The 25175-nt window shown below is 46.3% G+C and overlaps 1 protein-coding gene across 3 annotated transcripts; it reads left to right on the top strand.

Moving 5' to 3' along the window:
- The first annotated feature begins 2073 nt into the window (after positions 1 to 2073).
- Positions 2074 to 25175, top strand: WDR91 (WD repeat domain 91). Of its 3 annotated transcripts, XR_010591522.1 has the most exons (16): positions 2074 to 2320; positions 6274 to 6453; positions 7336 to 7543; positions 9515 to 9597; positions 11209 to 11339; positions 13118 to 13295; positions 13587 to 13745; positions 15959 to 16158; positions 16528 to 16678; positions 18565 to 18659; positions 19544 to 19712; positions 20706 to 20814; positions 22229 to 22341; positions 22854 to 23141; positions 23766 to 23963; positions 24619 to 25175. XR_010591522.1 is itself a non-coding variant. In XM_065561515.1 (15 exons), exons 1-15 carry the CDS (start codon positions 2198 to 2200, stop codon positions 24781 to 24783), a joined length of 2262 nt encoding a protein of 753 aa, XP_065417587.1. In that variant the 5' UTR covers positions 2076 to 2197; the 3' UTR covers positions 24784 to 25175. The 3 variants fall into 3 exon arrangements, 2 of the variants coding, with proteins under 2 accessions (XP_065417592.1, XP_065417587.1); XM_065561515.1 differs by lacking the exon at positions 22854 to 23141 and having other exon boundaries at positions 2076 to 2320; positions 7336 to 7542; positions 9514 to 9597; XM_065561520.1 differs by lacking the exons at positions 23766 to 23963; positions 24619 to 25175 and having other exon boundaries at positions 2075 to 2320; positions 7336 to 7542; positions 9514 to 9597; positions 22854 to 23053.

The following is a 25175-nucleotide window of genomic DNA, read 5'->3' on the forward strand; positions in this document are numbered from 1 at the left end:
AAAGCGCGGGAAAGCGCCGGGGAGGGAGGAGGTGGGGGAGAGAGTTGGAAGAGTGAAGGGAGGACGGGGAGGAGAGATGGGTCAGAAGAGAAAGGGGAGAGAGGTGGGAGGAGGGGGTCTGAGGGGAAAGGGGAGGAGGAGGGGAGAGGGTCGGAAGAGGGGAGAGGAGGGTCAGAAGAGAAAGGGGAGAAACTGGTAGGAGGAGGGAGTCGGAGGGGAAAGGGGAGAGGAAGGGGGTCTGAAGAGAAAGGTGAGGTAGGAACGGCGGGGGGGGAGGGTAGCGAGGAGTGTTGGGGTGTCTGCAGTATTGGGGCGCACAGTAGGGGGCGATGTGCATGAGTGGGAGCCTGCATGGGTCTGTCAGGACATGTCAGGAGCTGTGCCACCATCCCACTCATAGCTCAGTGTGGTCAGGTCTCCACGGGAGCTTGTCGGCCCCGTGGCTGTGTACATCGATGTTCTTGTGCACACCAGAGCCGTGTGTTTGGGTGTAAACTCGGCGGGGGAGAAATGAACACCCCCATGTGCTCCTTTGTGCCCTATTCGAGCTGCCAAAGGTCCCCTTCTTCATTTTACAGATAGCCTAATAATTAAAAGGCTGGTGCTTCTTTCTTTCTTTCTTTCTGCCACTGTGATCGGCTGAAGGATGTGGCAGATGAAAGAGGGTGCCCACGCTTTGTCCCACTGAAAGACACACTGCCATCTTGCTGGGATCTCTAAGGGTGTACGGAACTGGCATTAAGCGGAGCAGCTTGCTGTGTGAAAGTATGGTCAGCAAAAACAACAAGGCGTATGGTCAGCAGATACTCCAAATCCCAGCATGCAGTGTGGCAGCCTGCAGTGTGCATTGTGAACTATTGGATGCTGGGAACTGTAGGCCACACTTCTTTACTGGGAATGAGGGTGGTTAGTCCCTATGTTAGAACTCTGTGGGTCGCGTTCAGCCCCCCCTCCCCCCAAGTCACATTGGCATAGTTACAGTGTCAGGAGAAGTTTGGAGAAGGACGTTGATCAGCTCCTGTCTCCTTGCCTCCTCCGTTCCACTACTCATGAGTAAGGCTGCATGTCTATCACGGAGGTCACAGATTCTGTGACTATCTGTGACCTCCGTGACTTCTGCAGCAGCCGGTGCTGGCTCCGGGCAGCAGTTTGGGTGTGTGGGAGGGGGGTCAGGGCTGGGGCAGAGGTTTGGGGTGCGGGATGGTACTTGCCTCGGGGGGAGGGGGGTCCCCAGCTCCCAGGCGGAGGGACCAGGGGGCTTTGCATGCTGCACGTGCCCACAGGCGGCACCCCTGCAGCTCCCATTGGCTGCGGTTCCTGGGCAATGGGAGCTGCGGAGCAGGTGCTTTTGGTGGGAGCAGAGTGCAGAGCCCCCCTGGCCACCCCTCGTCCTGGGAGCTGCAGGGACATGCTGATGGGAACCAGGAAGGGAGCCTGTCAGCCCCGCCAACCCTCCCCCATCCACTACCAGAAGAGGTCCTGGGCCACCCGAAGCCACCCACGCACCTCCCCCCATCACCAGCAGGGGTCCTGGGCCAACCCCTGCAGCACCCAGGGTGCCCCTGGATCACCCCCCCCCGAGAGCACCCCAAGCCCCCTGGCCCAAGTTTTGGTTAGGGGTATATAGTAAAAGTCATGGACAGGTCATGAGCCGTGAATTTTTGTTTACTGCCTGTGATCTGTCCATGACTTTTACTTAACATAGCTGTGACTAAAAGGTACTCTTGCTCATGAGGGATGTCAAGTGTCTAAGCATAAATGATTGATTTTGCTCTTTGGCTCCATGGAACTATCCCTTGGGGCTGTACATAAGACTGGCCAGACTGGGTCAGAGACCAATGGTCCCTCCAGCCCAGTATCCTGTCATCTCACAGCGGCTGGGAAAGAACTGAGCAGGGCAGTTCTCAGGTAACACATCCTGTCGCCCGGTGCCAGCTTTTGGCTCAGCCACCGGCCCCTCCCGCCAGGATGCTCAGGGAGAAGAAGGCACGTGACAAGAGGAGAAATAGGTGGGCGGAACTTGAATGGGAGGGGGCAGGGAGAGACAAGGGGCGGGTCTAAGGGAGGAGGCGTGGCTACCCGGGGAGGGGCGGGGCCGGGCCGGGCCGGGCCGTGTAGTCCGGAGCCGCCGGCTCGCTGCAGCCTGGGCAGGTTCTTCTGCGCCGCGACCCGGCTGCCTGGGTGGCTCAGCGGCCTGATGGCGGCGGCGGCCGAGCGCACGGACGAGCTGGTGCGGGAGTATTTGCTGTTCCGCGGCTTCACCGGCGCCCTGAAGCAGCTGGATGCGGAGATCAAGGCGGACAGGGAGAAGGGCTTCCGGGTGAGGCCGCCTGGGCGGGGGCTGGGGGCGCTGGGGAGGGAATGGGGCCGGCGCCGGGGGGAGCAGATAGGAAGGAGGGAATGGGGCTGGTGAGTGGGGCTGGTGCCTGAGGGCAGGTAGGCGAGGACGGGACGTTAGCTCCTGAATGTGGGACGCCCAGCGTGCCCTCTGCCTGACCCTCTCGGTTTGGTGTGAGGTTAAATGCTTTGTAATAAATAATAATGTCTTAGCCATGTACCCTCTGTGATGGGTGCAAGGTGTGGGTGTGCCAGGGGCAGCAGGGAATGCCAGTGAGGGGATGGGTGTCCCTGTGACCTACCACAAGGTGGGTTACATGAGTAATGGGTAGGCCAGACCCATGGCAGTTTGCTGCTACTGTGGGATTGTGGCATTTGGGGAATTTAGTGTTGGGAGATCCTTATCTATTTTAGAGTTTTTGGCATCCATCACTGCAGTGTCTGAGTACTTCCCTGAGATGCTAGAGATGTATAAATCAGTACAATGAGATCCCTAATGGACTTTGTGGAGTCTTCTACTCTCCTCCACTCCCTGGTAGGGGCTCTGCTTAGGGAGTAACTTCTTTTATCATAATGCTGATTTTAGTGGAAATGCTTCCTTAAAGAGGGATGACTGAAGGGGTGTTAACTTCACCTTGACTGGTTCCTTGAAATATGTGTTAATTACTTACGCCAAATTCTGTTCCAGTTGTGTATTTAGCAGTGACACTCTAAGGGTATGTCTTTTCTAGCAAAACCACGACAGTGCTTTAACGTGGCTGGGTAGTTGCGGCACCAGAACTGGGAGAGACCACTCTCAGCGCTGTAAAAAAACCACCCCCACGAGGGAGTGGCTACCAGCGCTGGTGCACTGTCTACACTGCCACTTTACAGCGCTGAAACGTGCAGTACTTGGGGGTGTTTTTTCACACCCCTGAGCGAGAAAGTTGCAGTGCTGTAAAGTGGGAGTGTAGACAAGGCTTAAGGCTACATCTACGCTAGCACTTCCGTCACTATAACTTATGTCGCTCAGAGGTGTGAAAAAAACACTCCTCTGAATGACCTAAGTTACACCAACAAAAGCGCTGGTATGGACACGCTATGTCAGCGGGAGACGCTCTCCCACCAACATAGCTATTGCTACTCGTTGGGAGTGGTTTAATTATGTCGATGGGAGAGCTCTGTCCTGTTGGCATAGAGTGGCTACATGGGAGATCTTACAGCGGCACAGCTACATTGGTAAGCAGTGCCACTGTAAGATTGCTAGTGTAGACATGACCTGAGTATGTTTCCCAGACCTGAAGAAGAGCTCTATGTAAGTGCAAAAGCTTTTGTCTGGCTTGGTCTATGCTAGCAAATTATGTTGGTATAACTGTGCCACTCAGAGCTATGGAAAATCCACACTAAGGGACATATTTATAGCAACCTAACCCTGGTGTAGCCAGTGCTGTGTTGGGCTTCTCCCATCACCCTAGCTACTTGGGGGAGGTGGAGTTCCTACACCAATGAGAGAAACTCTCCCATTGGCATAGCATCTTCACTAAGCACTACAGAGGTGCAGCTGCAGCGCTGTAAAAGTAGACAAGCCCTCTCGCACACAGAAGCTGGTCCAATAACAGGCATTACCTCACCTATCTGTCTTTCTAGTCTCCTTAAAGAGGTGGGTCTTGCAATGTATCCTGAAGGTCACTGGATTCTAGATTAGTCTGACTTCCTTTGGAAGCTTATTCCTATAGCTTATTCGTCTCTTCTGAGAACACTTTATCTTCAGCTACTGTGTGGTTCAGCTGGGGTTTTGTAAACTCTGTTGTTCCAGAGAGAGGTAACTGTTTTAGCAGGTCACAGGTGGAAATATGGTTGCTTATGTACCTAGGTCCTGATCTTTTAAGGACTTTAAAGACCAAGGCTTTGTACTGCAACAGGAGTGAATTGGGAGCAAGCGGCGGGATCAGAGTCTGAACCTTGCAAGCCAGTGGTGCTCTGTCTCACTGAGGAGGTGGGCAGCCACATTTTGTCCATGGTGTGGCCTCTTTATTGTTGACATTAATTCCCGGACACAGTACATTACAATAATCTAGACTGGAGGTGTCAGATTTATGGATTGCTGTGGCCAAAGCCTTGTTGGGCAGATAGGAGCCGAGTTTCCTAGAAAGCTGTAGATGTCCGCCTATATTGCAGTGCACTAACCCTTTGCAGAACGCAATATTCTTCTGTGACAGGTGCTATAGAAATGCCGTTGTTATGATTATGATACTTGTATTGCAATTGGAAGACAAGCTGCGGTTCCCAATAAATGCTTTGTAATCTAGATAATTTGATTTGCATTCGGGTAATAAATATATGCCCCACTTTCTCCCCATCACTTTATCATCTGTTTGAGCTGACTGCTAGCTAGCTCATAGCTTCATAGTGAGCTGTGGTTGGAGACGGTACTAATATGACAGGGGACATAAGATTGGAAGGGACCTTCTGAGTCATTGAGTCCAGCCACCTGCTATGCAACCCTTCCATGTAATCAAGATGGGCAGAAAGATCTGGACGAGTATCAACAACTTTGACTTAAGCCATTCTTGTTCATGACGTTTTAACAAATTATATTATATGGACAGTTTGGAAGCTTTAAGCATTAGATAGACAATATAGATACTTATACAGAACTTATCTCTGAAAACACAGTATTGGATACAGTTTTACTGTGATCCGCAGGACTAAACATGCTCGGTTTCTGTGAATGCCAGTGAGTGTCTATCTTTGTTTGCCTGAGGCATAAGTGACACTGCAACCTTGTTCTAGGTCCTAAATCTAGATATTTTTATAGATGACCAACTTTCTCTGCAACCAACTGTATAGCCACGTATAATAAAGTTATTGAATAAAATTAAAACCTCCTGCAGTAGGTGAAATCCAAGCATAAGGACCAGCAAGCAACTGTGATTGAAGTGTTACTGTCCAGCTGCTAAAAAAAAAGTGCAAAAAGTAAAGTGATGATATCTGCTGGTGAAAAGTAAACAAGAATTTAAGCAGGTTCAGTTATTGTGTTTTTGTAACCAGCATAGAATCTTTTTTTTTTTTAATCTCATGTTGGCCATCAAAAATTAGCACACTGAAATCCTGGTCCTACATCATTGTTCCACACCATTCAAGTGTCAGAAGCAATTTAAAAGGGACTGTCAACATAAGGCTCCTATGTTAAACAAATGAGCTTCTGTGCCTATGTTGCTAATATGCTGTCAGTGGTCCCCAAACTTTTTCCGTTGCGCCTCACCCCTTACCAGTAATGCGATCTACCCGAGGCTGGAAGCAGAGCCGAGGTCTGGGCTAGGGGCCCAGGCTGGGGCCGGAGCAGAGCTGGGAACAGCGGGGCTGGGTGGTACTCCCTCCGAGCTCCCTGAATATTCCTCTGCGCTCCCCCCAGGTGGACGTGCCCCACAGCTAGGGAACCTTTGTGCTAGGTGATTTAAAAGTGAAAGAAGGTTAAAAATATAGTTTACTTGATACGATGCTTTTCGTTCACTTTTTGCATTTTCCTTGTCTTGGATAAATAAAGTTAGTTTCATTTTCAGGTTTTTGTATTTGTATTTCAAACTATAGGGCAATATTTTTGTTTAAAAACATTATCAATGAAATTTTAAAAAGTGTGGAAACATTTCTGATGGCCATAGGTTTTAGAAAAGCATGTGTTTACAAAATTTGAACTTTGTCCCAAAGATTGGCAGTATTCCTTTTACCCCCTCTGCAATTGAAAGATACTGTCGAGGGGAGAATGTTACTATAGAATTGAAAACATTTATCTGTTTACTGGCTTAAATAGCTAATGCAAAAAATGCTTTGATTCCAAACGTACTTTTGTAGTTAAACCTCAAGCATCAAGCTGTGTATCTATTCTTGTGTAAGTGGAACTGTCACATGACTGAAACTAACAAACGGACTTTTTTGGTTCCCCATTTCCTTCATCAGGTGGATAAAATAGTGGAACAGCTGCAGCAGTTTGTTCAGACTTATGATCTGGCTGCCCTTCGGGATTACTGGAATTATCTCGACCGGCGCCTTTTCAGTCGTTTGGAGGATGTATACCGGCCTACGGTGAACAAGCTGAAAACCAGTTTATTCCGCTACTACCTCGTCTACACTGTTCAGGTACTTATTAGTCCATTTGTTTTCAAGATTCTGCTTAAACAGTGTTCATGCAAATAAAAAGAGTAATTACCATATTTGACCTGATAACTCAGAGGCCCTGGTGTTTTGGCTCTAGGTGTGGAGGGGTTGAGTGAGGTCAGTAACGAGACAGTCAATGTGTAGAAGGGTTGGTTTTATTTATTACAAGCATCTCTGTGGCACCTATCACTGTAGTATCTGGGTGCTTTTTTCATGGATTTAGGTTACAAGTGATGCTTCCCCTGTGACTCCATTTGACAACACCAGGAACTTTACATCACTTGCTCATGAGGAACCTTGTCAGTAGGCTAATTGGATGATGAGAGGGCGGGGGATGTCAGAACCATCAACAAAGTCTTCAGGAGACCTGTTCTCTCCCACTCCAATCCCCTGCTCTGGACACATGTTATGGCACCGTCCTTCTGGTGAAAGAGCACTGGATGGGATTCTCTTTGGGTTCTATCAATTGTAGGTATAGGTATTGAGTAACTTGGGACATGCCCTTCCTTGCCCTAGGGGCTTAAGCCGTTAGACCTTGTCTAAACACACAAGCTGCACTGGTTTAACTCAAATCAATTTAATTAAATGGGTGTAAACCCAACCATGTATAGGCAAGACCTTAGTGATTGTAACAAAGGAGATCTGATTCAGTGCATTTTTTTTAGTGTATAGATTTGGGATTCTTTAGACATGAGAGTTTCCATTTTGTTTGTGTTAACTTGAGTTGCCTTTCCACTGCTCCATTTGATGGTGTGACTGGTGTATGGTTTTGCTCTCTGTTCTGAGCTCAGGGTAACTATATTTTGGATTTCTTGTAGTAGAAGGAGGTAAAACTGAAGTCACATTTTGCTTCATGTGTTTCAGACAAACCGGATCGACAAGGCACAGGAGTTCTTTCTCAAGCAAGCCTCAGAACTCCAGAACCAAGTGGAGTGGAAGGATTGGTTTGTTTTGCCCTTCCTCCCCACCCCAGATTCAAACCCTGCCTTTGCCACATATTTCTCACGACAGTGGGCAGACACATTCATCGTATCTCTGCACAACTTTCTTAGCGTCTTATTTCAGTGCATGCATATCCTTTTAGTTTCAGAAGAATACTTGCCGTTATGTAGCTAAGTCTCGTACCCCCTCAACTGGGTAAAAGTGATGTTCTGCTTATTACAGCAACACTGCCAAGAATCTAATGGTATAGAATTCTTTAAATGCTGCCTTAAGACAGTTGCTAAGATTGGAGGCTCAAAAATAAATCCATATCTTTGGTGATCATTAATGGATGTTGGAGAGATAATTGATAGTTCATTAAACAAAATGTTTTTATATTGAAGACTAGTGTTATACTTACAGGGCCAAACTTGGCCCTCGCATAAGTAACTCCCAGTTAGTCAGAGCTGAGTTTAGCCCAGTGTTAGTGGCTGGGCGTGTAGTGACCACAGAATTACTGTGAGATGCAGGTTTTGTTCTTGAGCCCTTTCCCTCATTTTCTGGACTAGCAGAGGTTGGCATTGCTGCAAGGTGATTCATGATGGCTCATTGGGAGGATATACAACCCTCTGCTCATGTGACTTTGGTTTTTTTGGGGAGTTCCATCCACTCTTTTTCCAGTGTGAAGAAGACTGTCATGTCATCAGGCTGAGGGCAGTTTTACACGGAAGGAAAAAAATGATAGTTGAGATGTTACATGCTTGTTCTTGTAAGTCACTTTCCAATTTGTATATTAACAGTTTTCAGAGTTGTAGCCGTGTTAGTCCGTATCAGCAAAAAGAACGAAGAGTACTTGTGGCACCTTAGAGACTAACTAGGAGTACTTGTGGCACCTGTGAGTAACAGTAGGGGAAACAAATTCCTATTTCCCCATGCTAAGTTTCCCCCCTACTGTTACTCATACCTTCTTGTCAATTGTTGGAAATGAGCCATCCTGATTATCACTACAAAATTTTTTTTCTCCTGTTGATAATAGCCCACCTTAACTGATTACTCTTGTTATAGTTAGTATGGCAACATCCATTTTTTTCATGTCCTCTGTGTGTGTATATATATCTTCCTACTGTATTTTCCACTACATGCATCCGATGAAGTGGGTTTTAGCCCACGAAAGCTTATGCTCAAATAAATTTGTTAGTCTCTAAGGTGCCACAAGTACTCCTGTTCTTTTTATATTAACAGTGTGTCTCTTTGCATAACAGTTCTGTGGGGGGATGGAGAAGAGGCAGCAGGACTGACGGGTTCTATTAAAAACGACTCTTGGCCATCATTTTAAGACTATTCCAAGCAAATATCCACATTTAAATCAAGACCATCTTTGGTTTTGGAAAACAGCTCTTTATACTGTTCCAGGAGACACCCTCAGTCTGGAAAGAGACCACTGAAACTCCTACAAGATGTTAGGGCCTGTGTGCATGGGATTAAGATCCTGAACAAATGAATAGATGTACAAAGAGTTGGTCTTTGCCCATAACAAAACTAGAATTGCCTATTGGATTTTGGTCTAGGCACAGCCTCGCTATATTGTCTGGAAAAGCTAAGCATCATGGGAGAGAAAGTAAACACAGTTCACAAGCTACAATCCCAATCCCCCTTCATAGAGCGATGAGAAGGCTTGCCTTGTGCCAGAGTTGGAAGAGCTGGCTTCTTTTTCTAGCTCTGCCATACACTTGTTTGAGTGAGTAAAAGTCACTTAACCTCAGTGGCTCTCCATTTCCCATCAAGAAATGGGAATAATAATACTATTACTTTGCATAGGTTTTGTGAGATTAATTCTTTAGTTTTTTAAAAACACTTCCAGGTCCCCAGACGGAGAAGTACGTTTTGCAGAAGTACAAAGTAGGTGTAGTTGAATAGGCCACAAGCCCATTAACAATCCATGATTTTAGCCATGCCCCTAGCTATCCATGTTTGCTCTAAGGACTAGCACACTTGCTCTGTCTACCACTTGCCTATCAGGCAAAACCCACACGAGTTCTGTGCATTAACCTATGTGGAAATGTCTTGGCTAAATAGGATGTGCAAATACTGTTGTCTTGGGTTTCTCTTTAACCTTCCTTACCTGTCCCAGTAATCTTGAACTTTGATGCCGAATGTCAGAGGAGCGCCCTCGTACAGGAAGAAAATGATATTTTGCGTCAAAAGGTCAGAGGGGTGTGTGTGTGTGTGTATTGTATTTAACAGGATGCCAAAATCAGACACTTAAATGTATTATTTTGAGGTGGGTTAATGGACTCTTGCTACTTTTGTTCTACCATCGCTTCAGTTTAACTTTGCTTCTTGTTGACAAGATTCTGGCTTTCAAAAGATTTATTCAGGCTTTGTCTATCTGAGAAAATTGCACCAGTTTTACTTTTTTTTTTTTTTTTTTTTTTTTTTAATTAGTTTTGTTAAACCATTGCAAGCCCTTATGTGAGTACTGTTGTTTTGGCTTAAGAATGTCTTATTTTGGGTTATCTTAAACCTGTTCCCAGTCAATTTAAGCAAAACTGAAGTAAGTGTCCACATAGCCTTTTGCACCAGTTCCACTAAACTGGTTTAAAATCACACCTTAAGTTAAACCTTTCTTGTGTTGGAAGATTTTAGTGTAGTCTAGTTCCCCAAATGTGCTAAATAAAATTAGTTTTTAAAGGAACACCGTCTAGGAGTTTAAGCTCCAAACCTTACCCTCTGCCTCACAAAAGCTTTATGATCAGATGTTCCACTTCCTGATATGCATATCCTGTTTTACTGGAAGCTGATCTACTGTATTGTTTGCTTGTCCTAAGATTCCGAAGGGTGCCAAACATTGTCGTTTTTGACACTGCTGTTTATCTGCCGTTACTGGGGAAAGGAAGGCCTGTGACTATGCACAGTACAAGGGCTGAAAACCTTTACTGTTAGGAATTTATGAAGATGGCTAGTGCATGTGCAGGGAGTAATAGAGGTGTTTTTCCAATTTGATATCTAAAAATTCATACTATCTTGCACTTTTTTTGTCAGCCAAACTGAAACTGTCTTTTATCCTTGCCATGTTACTTGGCTTTGTTTGTAGATTGAAGTAGTGTCAACTTTCAAATTGTACTTAGTAAAACCATACTCCTTTTCCTCCCCCCCCCCCTTCTTTCTGGCTTGGGATATTAGTTCAAATTAGAAAGGGGACAGCTTTAAATTATTTTTTTTTATTTTTTTAAGACTTAATTTGCATTTTTTGTGAATAAATGGCAGCTTTCTTTTGAAATCTATGGGGAGCAAGAAGTGAATCTGGATCACTCTGATTTCACTGTCCAAGCTGAGTGACATACGATAAGTGAACAGTATGATAAGAAAACTAGATTCCTAAGATCCCTTCATTTTCAGTCACTTAGGATGTTACTAATAGGTGAGAAATTAAATATGATTCTTATCTATGTCCCTCTTCTACCTGAAAAACCAGAAGCCTCATGAAGTACTGGCTCACTCTAGCTAGTTTGCTTTCATAATTCTTGCTGGCAGAGGGGAAAGTGACACTAGAACAGCTGCTTGTGGAGAAAAGTGAGGGGTTTTAGCAGGCAGTGATTTCATGCACACAAACCATTGATTGTTCTCTGCTGCTCTGAATAATTATTCAACATTGAGCCAGTCAGAACAACTCCACTTTTTTTCATAACCTACTAGAGTTGTTGGACTAGCGCTGCTGGGCTAAGAAATGGCACATGATGTTGATGTTGCTTGTCATTGACATGGAGGGGAATCCAGTGAAACCTCAACTAACTCCGCTTTGTTCCCTTGTTGTAGCTCTTTGCCTTGCAGGCTGAGACCTACAGAATGAAGAAAGAGGAGCTGCAGCAGGAGGAGGAGGAGTCAGTTGTCCACCACAGACTGCCTGCTTATGTGTCCAACATGGATCGACTGGGGGACTGTGAGCTGTGAGTGTCTCGCTAGGGTCAGGCAGCTGCAGGGGATGACAGCCTCTTAAACTTTTGTTTGTGCTTTGGTGCTGTGATGAGAGCCCTTTCCCTCCTTTCTGCACCTAGCATGTGGAATGATGAGATTTCATATAGAATCCCGCTTGGGTAGGATTTCATCTCTCAGAAATGAATTGTGTGAGGCAATGGATTGTCTCTCCTGTTCTTCCCTTTTGGTGGGGGCCCATTATCCTATGTCCCTGTCAGAGCTCTGATATTCCCATGCCAGCAGCCATTCTGCCCTTAAATTATAAAAATGACTTTTCTATAGTCATGGTCCAAAACCACATCTTACCTCAGTGAGGTATGTTGTTGTTTTGGACCATGACTGTAGTCTCTGAGGGGTGGAGTTCCTGCCTCACATCTACGTATCTTGCTAGCTGGGGACACCCTTTGGCACCTGCCTATAATATGAATGCTGTTCCTAAGTGACTTAGGTTGCTGTTGAGCAAGAAGTAGTAGGTTTTTTTTTTTTTCCCCTCCTTCTCATAACACAAGAACTAGGGGTGACCCAATGAAATTAATAGGCAGCAGGTTTAAAACAAACAAAAGGACGTATTTCTTCACACAACGCACTGTCAAACTGTGGAATTCCTTGCCGGAGGATGTTGTGAAGGCCAAGACTATAACAGGATTCAGAAAAGAACTAGATAAGGTCATTGAGGATAGGTCCATCAATGGCTAATAGCCAAGATGGGCAGGGATGTTGTCCCTAGCCTCTGTTGTCAGAAGCTGGGAATGGGCTTCAGAGGATGGATCGCTTGATGATTACCTGTTCTGTTCATTCCCTCTGAAGCACCTGGCATTGGCCACAGTTGGAAGACTGGATACTGGGCTAGATGGACCTTTAGTGTGACCCAATATAGCTGTTCTTGTGTTCTTAAGACACTTCCCTGCTGCAAGGGGGTGAACTTACAGTTCTCACAGCACTTGTTCACATGAGCAAAAGGCTCTCTTCTGAGCTGCAGAGTGACGCTCAGAACCACCAGACCAATGAGCTGGCTCCAGAAATGCTATTTTAAAGTGTGTGCCTGTTGCCCACTCTGAAACCACTGAGCCCTAGTGGAGATTATGGCTATGCAAGTGATGATGCAAGATTGTCTGTCAGGCGTGTATTGAATTACACTTTTTTTTTTTTTTTTTTTTTTTTTTGTGAGGCCGAGTCTTCAAACTTGAGTTCAGTTTGCATGTTTACATTTTACAAGATTGTCCTAGGAACATGAATTTGGCCATGAGAGCTATTTATTAATATTATTGGTGAAGTCAGTTGGAATTGGGGGTGCTCAGCACTGCTGGGAAGGCCCACTGACGTCTCGCATTGGGAATCCAAGATTAGTGGGCACTTCTGAAAACTTTAGCCTTAGTGTTTTCAAGAGTCTCTCAAGTACATGATTGGAATCTTCTTAAAGGTTCCCCCAGCCCTGAAAACACCTCCGTAAAAGCCTGACATGGGCACAGTGCCTCCCAGGGTCTTTGAAAGGCAGCTTTAGTTTGTTGGCTGAATTCTGAATGAATTCCCATGGGCTGAGAGTGTTGACACTGTGAGTGTTTGTTTTGTTTTTGTTTTTAAAATCTGATTTTAGCACAGGGTGGTTCAGTTACTGGGGAATTAATCTCTGTGTTTTGGAAACTAGAAGCAATGTAGTCTCCACTCCTTGGGTATTAGATCTCTGTCCAGGTTGGTGCTCTGGTTACACCCCTTTCAGGTGTCTCTTATTTTTTATTTTTTTTAAAACCAGTGATATGACACGCAGCCAGAGGAGCACCGCACACTCCCTTCAATCCCGAGGGGGCTTCCTATCCTCTCTGCTCTCTCAGGGTAAGAAGGGCCCTTCTAGACCAGCTCTGACAACTGGAGTCTCCCCAACGCAGGCTGGTGGGATATTGTTAGGGAAGAAAGAACCATCAAACCATCAGGTAATTCTCCAGTGGGTTCATTGTAAGATGATGCTTGAATAGCCAAGGAGCTAACCTGTGCCACCTCTGCTATTGGCTTATCCTTGAACCTGGAAAACCCCTCCTACTATCTACCATCTTGTTCTCATCTGGATCCCGGGACTGAATGGCAGTCATTCTAGTGCTGCAAAATACCAGCTGTTCTAGTCTGAGAGCAGCTGGTATTTTGCCTTCCGTTTTGCTTTTTGTTCAAAGGTCTGGCACAGGTATTAACAGGGCTCAGGTTTTACAGATCTTCTCTTTGCCTTCCAGAGCACCAAAGGAAAGGAGGTGGCAACAGGCTGCAAGGATGTAAAGAGTCACTTCACTGGGCTGACAGCAAGTGAGCCTAGCTCAGTACCGCAGCGTCAGAGGCGTCTGCAGGATCATGGGAAGGAAAGAAAGGAGCTTTTATCAAAAGTAACTTCCCAGGTATTTGGAGATATCGCAGGTGGTCTTGGCATTGTACTGTTGTACAGTGCAGTAGAACTTAGTAAGGCAGATGCACGTTTTTTGTAAAATCCCTAGCCTGATATTCTAATGCTGCTCAGCTGTATGAAAGGTCAGTTATTCTGGCTAATCGGTTACTCTTTTCCCATTCTTAGAGTATTTCTGTAGATTCCTAGCAGAATAGAGGAGGGATCTGGGTGTAAAGCAGGAGTTAGAGTGGTCTCTCCTGTCTCCCCCCCTCTTCTCCTGTTCCCACCATCTTCAGTGGGCCTCAGCTCTGCATCTTCAAATGCATGATGTTTAGTTCTGGTCGCACTTTATCAGCAGTGATACCTAGTGACAAGACCTCCGTACAAGTTGGTGACCAGCTGTCAGCCAAAATTAAAATCCCTATCTTTAAAAAGTGGTGCTGTCCCAGAGATGCTAGCAGCTCTGATTCCAGTGACAACTTTCTTCACTGTAACAGCCTGGGCTGTGGAGAACAGTTTGACGGGTTTTCCTGGGCAGAAATGCAGAGGCTTGAGGCCTTGCCTGTAAGAGCAGCAAAGAGTCCTGTGGCACCTTATAGACTAACAGATGTATTGGAACATGAGCTTTTGTGGGTGAATGCCCACTTCGTCGGATGCATGCAAAGCTCATGCTCCAATACGTCTGTTAGTCTATAAGGTGCCACAGGACTCTTTGCTGCTTTTACAGATCCAGACTAACACGGCTACCCCTCTGATACTTACTTGTAAGAGTTAGCAACATCTCTTGTATAGAAGAGCGGATTTGCTGTGGGTAGGCAGGTTGCAGAACAGGAGCCACTCAGTGAAAAGCTACATTTTAGGCTTTAGAAAACCTGTAGGTCAGTAGTGCCACATAAAACAGCCTTGTGTTATTGGTGCAAACCCTACTGTAAAAGGGACATGACAGCAGCTTCTTGTATTTGCTTATCTCCGAGACCCTGACTTGAGGGCCCTTATGAAGACATGGTAGGGACAGCAGTGCTTATCAGTCCTTCCAGGTGGCACTTGATTGGGTGAAGTGGCACTGCCAGATCATCCAGATTACTATGCGAACCTGGCAGTACTGGGTGCACCTCCGCTGGCTTCTCAACAAGTTTTCTCTGGCCTTCCTATTTTCCCTGGCTTTGTTTATCTGGTTGCTTTAGGTATAATGTGTTCTTGACACGCTTGGGTAAAAAGGAAAGATGATGCTGTGTTTTTTCACAGGCGTTCAGCAGTGTATCCTTCCAAGCTAACTAACATGAACAAGGGTGACGTTCTGAGGCTTCTGTTTCACAAGCTCTTTGCAACCACATGACTGCAGATGGGATTTGATTCTCTCCTGTTGCCCAAAGCAGGCCAATAGTATAAATGCAAAAAAAAATCCCCAATTACACTTTTGAATATCTTGACCTCTCCAGATAATGCTGTAACAAGATGCTGTCTCCAGGTATCTCCAGCTCTTCTGCTTTCCATCTCTTGTCATGAGAGGAGGGATGGTCTTGTGGGACTCTGGATACTTTTGTTCAGTTCCTGACTGCCACAGACGTCTTGTGTGAATATAGGTGGATTATTTAATCGCCATACTTCCATTTCCTGTCTGTAAAATGGGCATAATATTCTTTCTCCTTCCCTCTCTCGGTCTTGTCAACTTAGATTATAGGTTCTTTGGCTTTAAGTGTTTTGTATTGTGCCCATGTGTTCCCATTGTGTAGCTGGAATCTTGATTAGAACCTGCATACAATAATGAATCCAAATATAACAATGATCTGGATAACTAATAAAAACTGAGCCGGGTAGAACTGGGCATGAAGAGGAACATGAGGTGACATATCTACATTGGTGTTTAAAACCTTCAAAAACTTGTCTGGTTAATCTGCAACTTTGATAGGCTTTCACTAGAAAAATGCCAGTTTAAAACTAGAACTCCAAACCCTTTTTGTAAAGCTCCCTGACACGCCGTGTGAGATGCTCTTTTCTCAAGGGAAGTTGTAGAAAAGCACCAGAGGCACATGCTGTGACTATAATAATGCTATTCTCTCCAAAAGAACCTTCTAGTTCTTGCAAAAGGATTTTAGCCACTGACCAGCAACTGTGCTTCTAGTAGTGCAGCTCCTTGGTTCTCTAGTTTGTCAGGATGGATGTGAGTCGCTTAACACAGTACTGCTGCCTGGCTATACTTTATATAGGATTCTTTCCCTGCTTTAGGGGCAGAGTGTGGAGAAAAAGACTGAGACTGGTGCTACAGAGGCAGAAACCTCACCTGAGCTGCATATTGAGCAATCGGAAACCCTCACAAAAGCTTCCGCATTCAGCACAGAGGCTGGAGGTGTCAGACAGGAGCAGCCGTTCATTGTCCTGAGCCAGGAAGAATACGGAGAGCACCACTCATCCATCATGCACTGCAGGTAGTGGGGGCACTTTTCATGCAGTGGAGGTGTGATAGGATCATCAGCTCCTTGGGAGGGGGTATAGGAGCTACTCCAAGGTAGCATTTTGAGGTGGCTGGCATAGTGTCAGTGCCTCTGTTCCTGGGGAATGCCAGTGATGCACAGGAGAATGAAATCCATGGGAAAGCAGGAGGGTGTCATTAAAGGGCATTACGCTTTGAAATTCTGTCCACATTCTTGTACTGCACCTGGTATCTCAGCACCTTCAGTTAAATTGGTGCAGGTCACTCTAGCAAAGGAAGACTGTTGAACTGTGTTTAGAGGGAGGCATATCTAACCATGAGTGTAGGAAGGAGAATGCTCATTGATGTTTTCTTCTGTGCATAGGGTGGATTGCTCTGGGCGGAGGGTGGCCAGCTTGGACGTAGACGGGGTCATCAAGGTGTGGTCTTTTAACCCCATGATGCAGACCAAAGCTTCGTCTATTTCCAAATCTCCGCTGCTCTCTTTAGAATGGGCAACCAAACGGGACAGGCTGGTGAGTAGCATATCTACTTGTGTACTACGGAGTTGCTACTGATGCCTAACAAATAGGGGTTACGCATCCACGGACATGTTCTGTATGGTATCCATGCTAACTGAACTTAAAATAAAATCAGGATAATGTCACATGTCAACGTGTACATGTAGGAACAAAGAATGTAGCCATACCTACAGGATTGGGGACTCTGTCCTTGGAAGCAGTGACTCTGAAAAGGATTTGGGGTTTGTGGTCTATTCAGCTGAATGCGACCTCTGAGTGTAACACTGTGACCAAAAGGGCTAATGCGATCCTGCAGTGCATAGACAGGGGAATCTCAAGTAGGAGTAAAGAGGTTGTTGTACCTCTGTATCTGGCACTGGTGTAACCACAGCTGGAATATTGTGTCCCATTCTGGTGCTGACGATTCAAGAAGGATGTTGATAAATTGGAGGGGGCTCAGAGAAGAGCCACGAAAATTATAGGAATCTTAGAAAACATGCCTTATAGTGATAGATTGTGGTCTTTGTTAAGCTAAATAGACTCAAAGAGAAGGTTAAAGGGTAACTTGTAGGTACTTAAGGACTGTAATCGGGGGTGGGGGGGATATTTAATAATGGGCTCTTCAATGTAGCAGTGAAAGGTATAATATGAACCAATTCAGACTGGAAATATGGTGTACATTTTTAATGCTGAGAGTAATTAACCATTGGAAGAATTTACCAAGGTGAATTCTCCATCACTGACCGTTTTTAAATCAAGATTGGATGTTCTCCTAAAAGATCTGCTCTAGGAATTATTTTGGGGCATAGGAGGTCAGAGGAGATGATCACAAATGTCCCTTCTGTTCTTGGAATCTATGATAGTGGAAGGGAGTTGTAAATTTAGGGGATGAAGATCAGAAACCTCTAGGAGCTGAAACAGAGGGGAGAGTGGGAGTATATTTGGAACAACTGAGCAGAAATTCAATGCTGCCTGCTTTAGTAGGTGGACCAAAGGACTGGAAGTTGGGGTGCCTGCTCCTGTTTCCTGACTTGCCGTGTGGCCTTGGCCAATTCAGTTATCCACTTTCCAGAGTTGGGTGGATAACAGCTTTCTCACAGGGACTCTAAAGCTTATTTAATTTTCATTAAATGGTTGGAGACTTTCAGAAGAAAGGCCCTGTGGAAGTGAAGAGCACTACTCCTTATCCTACTGGATAATAGGACAAGGCTTAATTTCTGTGCAGACCATTTACCTGAATAACTTTTATTGTCTGTGATTCTATGGGACACAGTAATGGGATTTTATATCATCCCGGTTGGGAAATGGTCCTGTGACAGAGGAAAGTTTGTTCTTATTAAAGAGTGGCTAATGTCTCACGGCTAGGTCTGAAGTGCTGCCCAATTAAAGCTAGTTCTGCTGTTTGGGTGTTTCACTTCCCTTGTTCTTACTGAGACTTTTCATGCAAATGCAATCTTTCTCGCTTAGAAGTCTCTACTGCTTATTCCTTAACTCATTCTGTTGGCTCCATGACCTTTTTCCTCAACACCAGATCTCTATTCTTAATCTGACACCATTTCTTCTTCCTCCCCACACTCCACCCTGCAATGTATATCCTGCTTCTGGAAGATGACTTGTTCCTCCCCAGGGTCCTAACCTAGTCCTGTTTCCTAAGTGGCCATAAACTTACCCCTCTCACTGACACCACGCTTTAGGGGCTTTCTAAGAGTAAACTCCCTTGGACTATAGCCAGTCCCCTGTGGACATCCACAAGGGGATAGGATACTTTCTGATGGATTGATATGTAGTCAGAAGTGAATGTTCTAAAGAGAAGACTTCCCATGTGGTGTGGTGGCTCAGGGACAGAGCCATCATCCTCCCTTCCTTACTTTCTCTTTCTTTCCCTCATGCTTGATTTCAAGCTGTTGCTGGGCAGCGGGGTTGGGACAGTTCGTCTCTATGATACCGAAGCCAAGAAGAATCTCTGTGAAATTAACATTGATGAAGACATGCCCAGGTAATCCTGAAAATCTCTTGCATTCCTCAGTGTGTGGAAGAGTAGATGGGCTTTCAAAGTTTTTCCTGCATTCGTATGACTCTGTTACCCAGCCCCTATTTCCGAAGGCAGTCTCTGTCTGGTCCTGTGTGAAACAATTGCCTTGTGTAACAGGAATTGTTGATGATGATTGATTGCACACTACTTCTTGATAGCAACCTGCTTCTAGTCCTCTGTAGAGTTTTTTCCAGGATGCTTATTAAGTCTGAGCCATCACATAGATGCTTGCCGAGAAGATGGACACAGCATTGAAGTGACAAATCAACTCTGCATTTGGTCTAGTCTAGCAGCAGACAAGCAGGACACTTATTGTAATTCAGAGTGTGTTAGTGGGCTTTAATATCCCTAAACTGAGAAGTCTGACATCTTTTGTGCTACTTTTAATTAGTCCAGTATGAATTTCCTTTAACTAGTACTAACCCTGGTGGCCACCCCATTCTGCCATGACTAATTATGTTCTTTATGCACAACATCAAGTTCTGTCCCAACACGGAAATAACCCCCTCCTCCAGTGGGTGAGCAGATGCTGCTGAAGGCACGCTAATGTGTGTGCGTTCTGGCTAGCAGCACCAAACCCCCTCAGCACAGATTGTTTTTGTTAGCAGCAAGAATTGTCTTGGGTTGGGGGCGTGGTGTGGTTGCCATGTCAGGTAGTCATGAGACACATAAGTCCTAACCCTGCATGGCCGCCTGCTGCTGCTCTGAAGGCCTTGCCAAAGCAGCCTTTCTGGGGGGGATTTCTACCTGGGTGAGGGGGAGAGCTAGGAATGGTGCCCACTCCAGGCTCACTCTCTGGGTTTCTTATCCAGAGGAACCAAGCTGACTGTGGGTGCTGTGTATTTCAGGATCCTCTCACTTGCGTGCAGCCCAAGTGGTGCCTCCTTTGTCTGTTCCGCTGCAGCGCCAAGCCTGATCACCCAGCTGGACCTCGCAGCTGCTGATACTGGAGGGAGAGGCATGAACCAAGTTCCAGGGAAGCTGCTTCTGTGGGACACTAAAACCATGAAGCAGCAGGTATTGTCTTGTGTCTTCACTCCTTGAATCTGCTCACTAAGAACAAGGAAGTGTTTTTTCTCCTAGCCCCCTCTTTAATTAGCAATCTCACTCTCCTCCACTTCCCAAATAAAACCACAACTGGGTGGGTAACCAGGCTTATTTTTGAGGGTTCCTTCAGAATACCCCAACCCCTTGTTTTCTTCTTTTCCCCAGCCCTTGCGAGGGCTTATATGGTTGAATGTTGCTTTCTCCAGCCTCCATTGTCCCAGTCTGAGGTATAATTAGCAGAGTCAGGTTGCTCCTGCCACCCCCTGTGCTGCCTGGTTAGCGTGTGAGGGACATGTTCAAGGTTCACGTTCTCCACTTAGCACTGGTGCTGAGGTAGCTCAGCAAACCACAGTCTTGTGAACGCTCAGTGCCGCAGCCTTGGCTGGTTGTGTTGGTTGTCAGGCTGAACATACAGGGATCAACATACAACACATTATTCCTTTTATTTCTAAAGTGCCTGTAGCATCTGGATGCTTTTATTGACGTATTTGTGTAAGGGAAGCTTCCCAGAGGGGATATAGCTCTCCTGGCTTGTCTGCTTCCTAGCTTTTTATATGGAAGGGTAAGACTCAAAGGGGAGTCATGGGCCCTGTCATCCTGCCCCAATGACCAGTCTGAGCAGGCTATGCTCAGACCCTGTCTAATAACTGGCAGAAGTTGGTTCCACCGTCTTGGAGCCCATGACCAAGAAAGCTCTGACTCAGCCAAGCTGAACAGTTGGTTCTGTCAACTAACATGTCCTGACGAAATGCAGCTACCATCCTGGGGTGCAGTTAGAGGTGGTCATGGGGTGCAAAGGTAGGGTGAAAGTGAGGGGGTGGGATACCAGATTGTGGAGGGAGGGCTGTCCCTCTGAAGTCTGGCTAAACAAACTTGATACGTGGGTGGTATCTGCCCCATGGAAGAGGTTTGTAAGGACATAAGCACAGAGTGAAATCCACTAATGGTGACTTTATCTTTTAGCTCCAGTTTTCTCTTGAACCAGAGCCCATTGCCACAAACTGCACAGCCTTTAACCACAATGGCAACCTGTTGGTCACTGGAGCAGCAGATGGAATAATTCGTCTCTTTGGTAAGCAGGGGTCTCAGATGACAACTTTCTCCAGCCTTTCCTAGCTGAACTGTCCCCAGAGTACTCCTCAGCACGATGAGGTACACGTGGGTAGTGTCGTGACTAAAGGCAGATGTGGCAGCCCCTTGTCTGGGAGCTATTGCTCAGGGCAAGCATGATTTATTGGAACCAGTTTTTAGTAGGGGAAGTTAGATGCTCCTTGAAATGTCGTAGAATCCTTCTCCTTCCCCTCCTGCCCCTAAGAACAGGAAGAAGCTCAGCTTAATCTCTCATCTGGAGAGTGGCACTTCAAGCAGTGCAGTTACCCCTAACACAGCACCAAAATCACATTGGTGTGAGCCCAGGCTCTGGAGTAGGGCATGACCATCTGGTCCAAAGATGAGGACTGCCAGCCAAGCTGTTCTCTCCCCTTCCCGTCAGCTGTTCCCAGCTCATTCTCTCTGTATGCTTTACCTGTGAATGTACTCCCCCACCCTGCTCAGTGTTCTGTCCTCTGTCAGCATTGGACTTGCACTTGCCTTGCAAAGCCTTCAGACTGATGTGCTGAGAGATCATGCTAATGCTAGGCAGAAATGGGGATCCTAGAATGACTGAAATGACCGTTTAAAAGGACTGAGTGCCATTGTCTTCTGAATGCACTGTGGCCTCTCTGAGGGAGGTCACTTGTTCTCTGGCTCAGTGTGGCCCTGCATCAGGCCGTTGGCATGCACAATCTTCCTTCCCTGTCCAAATGAGTTTGGAGGTTAAAAAGGAAGGCAAAATTGCATCTGATGCTCTCAAGTGTCCTTGATCTAGTGACAAATTTGTGTAGACAGCCAGGTGGGCTGTTATGGTAGGCTGCAGCCTTCTCCACAGCTTTCCTCATTGCGCCTCACCCCTCCACAAGAGGTAGTTCTACCTTTCTACGTGTTTCACTTCCCCTCCACGCTCCAGGGCAGAACTTTCCTCTAGCTGAAGGGAGGCATTTAAGACCACTACGTTCTGTGCTAAACCTAGTGTCTTCCCGCTTAAGAAGATTGCTGGAAAAAATGCTATCCTGTTTTCTTAAATAACGCTCTGTGGGGTGGTCTGTCCTGGCATGTTGTACTGCTGGATGGGATTGCCCAGAGAAGCCATTGGGCTGCCATTGGCAGCCTCTCCCTTCATCTGGTGATGCTCTGAGCAATGGGTGTACACCCTGTAAAGCCAGAAGAAGTGTGCTTGGATACAGGTCTTTGTGGATAATAGAAGAACAATACATGTGAGGGATCTTGGAGGTGGGGTGGGTAGAAGGGAAATTGGCATGGCTGGAGAATGGGGGACTGCATGGTGGGCAGAGGGAAGACACAAGACACCCTGCCTTCAGTTTTAAGAGCCCTTTCTCTGTTTCCCACCTCTGTGCATAGTGACTGTTCAGTGATTGCTTTCCCCTCAGATATGCAGCAGCATGAGTGTGCTCTGAGCTGGACGGCACATGATGGGGAGGTCTACTCTGTCGAATTCAGCTATGATGAAAACACAGTTTACAGCATAGGAGAAGATGGGAAGGTAGGCTCTGCGCGACCTCACAGCGAGGAGAAGGTAGCGAGATCCTAGACTGGTGTGGTAGTGACATGTTCTCCCTGCCCATCAGCTGTGTTGTCTTTGCACTGCGTGCTGTTCCTTCCTGCACAGCTAGAGTGGACGGGCTCTGTCTTGTGTATTGACAATTCCATCCCTTGGGACGTTTCTCTATCTTGGCAGGCAGGCCAATCCACAAGGGAGAAGGAGGTTCGGGGGGCGGGGAGGACGCTTACCTCTGATGCACACTGGGAGCAGTTCCTGGTGGGTGCAAGCGCTGTGATGCAAGTATTGTAATAAGGAGGTAGTGATGATTGGTTTGAGGAGGGAGTAGTTGATCAACTGGAGAGAAGAGGTGGGTGAAGAGTTGTTCACTTCACTGTGTATTGAATACATGCAGTGTGCCAGGCGCTGTAAAGAGGTAAACACAGCCCTTGCCCCAAGGATCTTAAAATCTGATTTCAGTATCTTCCTACACTAAACCTGAATGTCTTCCCCAGCGTGGAGAGCTCCTATTCCCCTTGCAAGCCCCCCCCTTGGAATACTCCTTTAATTGAGACTGGGTCAATGATGGACAAGCGCTGATGCCTGTCGCTGTGCTGCTGAGACAACCAACCAAACCCCATCTTCCTTTCAGTGTATATGTTAAATGTCCAAGCAAGTCAGGTGACTCTTGGGATGGCTAAACCCGGGGGGGCCCGAAGCTGGGAAGTCGCTTAGTCGCTGTATTTGGATTTATGAGACTAAAGATATTGGCTGCCCAGACCTAAGGTTTCATCATAAGCTGAGTGCGTCCAACCATTATTTAAAGCCACTAATAACCATAAATAGAGGCCAGCAACAGTCTGGACCATAGAACAGCAATAGCTAGTTTAACCTAAAACTAAGAGAAAATGGACCATGCCTCAAACTCAGGCCTGAAGCAGCATTCTCCTGACCGAGAACCTTTATCAAGATAAGCCTTGTAACATGCCCTAAAGGGCGACGCATTGGCGGGGTGCCTGACCGATGCGGAGCGAGTTCCAGAGCCAGGGGTCCTCTACAGAGAGCACCCTGTATAATGGAGGGCTCCACTTAGAGCATCTGCTTGGCTCTCCGTTGTGGCAGCACGGCCCGGGGGAGAGGCAGGTTCCAGTGATGGCAATAACCTATTGAGACAACTTACCCTAGGGATGGGCTGGATTCCCCATCACTTGGGTGTCGTTTTATAAGATTGGCTCCAGCTCAGCCAAAAATTAGGGGCTTGATAAAGGGATGACTGGGTCAGATTCTATGGGCTGTGTTATGCAGATCAGATTAGATCATAATGTTTCTTTCTGGTCTTAAACTCTATGAATATTACTGAACTCTGTGATACCTCTAGCACGAATCTATTTCACTGGAGACATTTATCCCCTCTTTTGCTGTCCTAGTTTATTCAGTGGAATATTCACAAAAGTGGCTCAAAAGTGTCTGAGTACGTCCTTCCCATGGATGCCACGGGCCCCTTCGTTCTCTCAGGGTACAGTGGGTATAAGCAAGTCCAGGTCCCGCGAGGAAGGCTTTTTGCTTTTGATGCTGAGGGAAACTACATGCTGACCTGTTCCTCCACTGGGGGCATCATCTACAAGGTAAGGGTATGAAAAACAATGGGGGTTGTTGGAACTGATAAACAAGCTTCCTTATCCAGAGGCTGGAATTGCAGCCTTTTGCAAGAATCTGTTAGTGCTTTGAGCCAGTAAAGGACCACCACCAACTTGTAGCTCAGGCTGGGCTCGCTGGTGAGTCTGATGTTGTGGTGCATACACACTAGCAGTGGTGCACAGCAGGTAGATTGTTTTGTTACAAAAGCCCCATTTGAAGCAGTTTTCCTTTCTGTAAATGCCTAGGAAGAATCCGATCTGTGTTGGCTGGGATACAGACTTCTACAGGCCCAGGGTAGCTTAGTGCCAAAGTCACAACCAAAGTTGCATTTTGCTTGTTAATTTTGCCCCTTTGCTCTACCTGATCTGATGTGTTCTGTGCAAGCTTTTGCTGGATCTGGTATGAATTTTCTTTTACTGGGTGCCTCTTTAAATTGCGATAAGGAAGAAAAATGACCTTTTCCCTCCTCCACATATCTGCTACCTAAAGCCCAAACTTGTCCCTAACACAACTGAAGGCCATAGGCCTATTGAGGCTCCTAGGTTATGTCAGGCTTTAGATTCCCATTTGAGCATGCTGCTTCTGCTGCAGAAACCTGCTTTAATAAGTTCTTGTGATCTGTCTTCCCAACCCCTGTTGCAGCTGAACAGCGACGAGAAGATCCTGGAGAGCTGCCTCTCCCTGGGAGGACACAGAGCCCCAGTGGTCACCGTGGACTGGTGCACAGCCATGGATTGTGGGACCTGCCTCACTGCCTCAATGGATGGGAAGATCAAACTAACAACCTTACTTGCTCAGAAATCTTAAACTGAGCAGCACTGATAGGAAAGAACCAGATGTATTATGAAATCCAGTGTTAACCGTAGAGGAACAAACTACATGGAAGAGAAGAAGGCGAATTACCTGGACCAAAACTTTTTTTTACAAACCGCAAACCACTGCAGATAGGAACCTGTTCAGCTACGGGAACAGTGGCTGCACTGAAGAACTGATGCTCTTAAGATGACCTGTTTTGGCAGCTGCGGAGCCTCAAGCACCACTTGATTCTAAGTGGTTGGGGTAGGGCAGGTGGAGGTTACATGCAAATGTAAGCTGAATGCTGAATTGCATTTTAACACAACGGCTCCAGCTGAAAATACCTGCGTGAAACTCAGTGTTCTGTATGTAATCTTTTTCTTAAAATAAACTGTTCCCTTGCA

Source organism: Chrysemys picta, chromosome 1, assembly GCF_011386835.1.
Source record: "Chrysemys picta bellii isolate R12L10 chromosome 1, ASM1138683v2, whole genome shotgun sequence".
Taxonomy (NCBI): Eukaryota; Metazoa; Chordata; order Testudines; family Emydidae; genus Chrysemys; species Chrysemys picta.